Source organism: Apium graveolens, chromosome 5, assembly GCF_009905375.1.
Source record: "Apium graveolens cultivar Ventura chromosome 5, ASM990537v1, whole genome shotgun sequence".
In the NCBI taxonomy this organism is placed as follows: Eukaryota; Viridiplantae; Streptophyta; class Magnoliopsida; order Apiales; family Apiaceae; genus Apium; species Apium graveolens.
Window position 1 is genome coordinate 308,502,495 of NC_133651.1, and position 2,559 is coordinate 308,505,053.

Consider the following 2,559-nt stretch of genomic DNA (forward strand, 5'->3'; position numbering starts at 1 on the left):
ACATTTCTAACTTCATGAGGAATAGGATTCTGACAGGAGGAATATCAGTTTGTCCAGTTGTGGGTGCCTCTGGTGCCTTCTTCTTGGGGATGTACTTCTTCATTCTTAACTGTCTTTTCACATCCATTTGTAATGTCTGAAGTCTAACACACACGGATAAACAGTCATTAGCACTACATGTGTGTGTTTACCAAATTATTGACAAAAAGGTTTGGTATTTACCTTTGCTGGACAGGTTCTTGTATTATGTCCATACTCAGTGCAATAGGTGCACTTAACAGTTGTATTTTGCCTTTTCAACCTAGTTGCATCAACACCAACCACATCATTTTTCTTGCTCCTTTTCTTTTAGGCCTACCTGTTTGAGGCTTGACCTCTGGTGGAAGAGGTTTAGGATATGGGGTCTCTGTCCATTTCTCTTCACCACAGATAGGCTCAACAATATATTTGTAGCATTCCAAGAAGAGGTCTTTAGTAAAACATTGATGAATAAATGGTTCATAACCTTTTTTACTCCATGCTATGCATGCACAAGCATGATAGCATGGGATACCTGATAATTCCCATTTCTTGCAAGCACATTTATGTGCCTCCAAGTCAACGACCATCTCATAACCTCCACCTGTCATGGTGACCAAGTATCTTGCACCACCACTCCATAAAACATGGCATCCTTTGCTTTGGTCAATTGCCCTACATATAAATAGTTATTTTGCATATAAGTCACTTAAAAACACACACAGAGAACACTGTAATTAGGATAAAAGTACTTACTTATTCAGCCTCCTCATGGCATTAGGATATATGGGGTTCAGAGCATAGCTATTTTGCATTTTGTCCCTCCTTTGTTGTATCCTCCTCATCACATCTTTGTGAATTGCTTTCAACATTGATATTATAGGAAGATCCCTATACTTTGTGATGCTACTGTTGAAGACTTCACAGTGGGTGTTGACAAAAATGTCACTCTTGCATTGCTCTGAAAGCACTCCTACTCCATTGGCTTCTTGGTTTCTCAGCTAACCAGTCATAGCATTTTTTTGACAGCTGCCCATGTCAACAACATATCAGATGTGTTATAGATAAGGCAGATAGTAAAGACAATATAGATTATATATACCTTCTTTAGCTCCTCCATGTGTTTATTGAAAGTATAGTCAGTGGTGGCCCTAGCTGCCAACCACAACAACATTCTAACTCCAATTCCTTTATGGTCTTTCCACATATTTCTATAGAGATACATCACACAAAATCTGTGCTCAACATTGGGGAAAACAGCTTCAAGTGCATCAATCAGACCCTGCAAAAATAGTATTAGAAGGTGCACAATTAATGAGACTATGGTACTGTATAGTTGAGACAAGATTAAAGCAATTACCTTCTGCTTATCTGATATGAATGCCCATCTTCATCATTTTCTATATTCAAATCTTCTTTAACATTCATCAAAAACCAGTTCCAACTGTCAGAATTTTCAGCTTCTACTATGGCCCAAGCTAGGGGGTACATGCCATCATTGGCATCTGTACCTATAGCAGCTAGTAATTGGCCCCCATATGGCCCTTACTAGTGACAACCATCCAAATCCAGGAGAGGCCTACATCCAGCCCTAAATCCCCTTTTTAATGGCCCAAGACAAATGTAAAATCTCTTAAATCTCTTTCTACCATCACTCACCTCATGTTCTTCAGTCATCAATTTGATAGTGCTATCAGGCATGACTTTCAGCAGCTCATTACCATACTCCCATAACTTCCCATACTGATCAATGGTTCCCATTAATTTTCTCTAATGCCTTCTTCTTTGCCCTGCCTATTGCAAAAATGGAAACATGAAAGTTCCAATCATTTACCACCTTCTGTAGGAATGAGGCTAAGGGCCATGTGGGATTCATTCTGATATCATCCTCATAATAGTTAGCTATCCATCTTGAATTTATCTGTTTCTGGTGAAAAGTCTGTGTGCATGTGTGTTTAGGATTATACACCTTGATCTAGTAGGTGTCTGTCCTCTATGGCTTTGAGGCATATATCTTCCACTCACATTTCCCTTCACAAATAAACCTCACCCTACTTCCATAGTTCCTGCACTACTTAATAGGTCTCCTCTCCAGTATAGCTTATTTTTTAACTGCATCTCTAAACATTTTGATGTTGCAAATAGCATACCAATCTAAAATTTGGGTTCCTTCATGTCTGTCTTAGGGTTGAATACTGGATAAGGAATCTCATCCTCATCAGTGCTATTAGAGGCCATCCTCTCTTCTTTACTATCTATGAAATGACTAGAAGCATCAGATGCATACCCTTCTTCATCTTCACTAACACTATCTGCTTCCTTCTCCATCTGCACATTGGCCTTGCCTTCTTCATCAGTTTTTTTGACCTGCCATCTTTCTCAGCTGTATTGACTGTTGTTTTGTCCTTACCTTTTTTCTTAGCTTTTTGCTTGCTCTTCTTCTGTCTTCACTCTTGTGGTTGCATACTTCCTCATCAGTGCTGTCTAAATTTGAGGAATCAGAATGAAAACTGCAGTCACTTAGCTCATCTGGGATGTACT

The 2,559-nt window shown here is 39.2% G+C and overlaps 1 protein-coding gene across 1 annotated transcript; it reads right to left on the reverse strand.

Moving 5' to 3' along the window:
• Positions 1-296: 296 nt before the first annotated feature.
• On the reverse strand, positions 297-1,779 carry LOC141661206 (uncharacterized). Its single transcript, XM_074468192.1, has 4 exons — positions 1,678-1,779; positions 1,121-1,300; positions 775-1,019; positions 297-693 (listed from the first exon to the last, which is right to left on the reverse strand). Exons 1-4 carry the CDS (start codon positions 1,777-1,779, stop codon positions 297-299), a joined length of 924 nt encoding a protein of 307 aa, XP_074324293.1.
• Between the last annotated feature and the right edge of the window lie 780 nt (positions 1,780-2,559).

Bases quoted from the DNA above. Each gene is read 5' to 3' on its own strand.
- LOC141661206 (XM_074468192.1), bottom strand. From the start codon at position 1,779: ATGGGAACCATTGATCAGTATGGGAAGTTATGGGAGTATGGTAATGAG. The intron at 1,301-1,677 runs GTGAGTGATGGT...CTATTTTTGCAG, and splicing joins TGATGACTGAAGAACATGAG to GGTCTGATTGATGCACTTGA. The intron at 1,020-1,120 runs GTATATATAATC...ATGACTGGTTAG, and splicing joins ACATGGAGGAGCTAAAGAAG to CTGAGAAACCAAGAAGCCAA.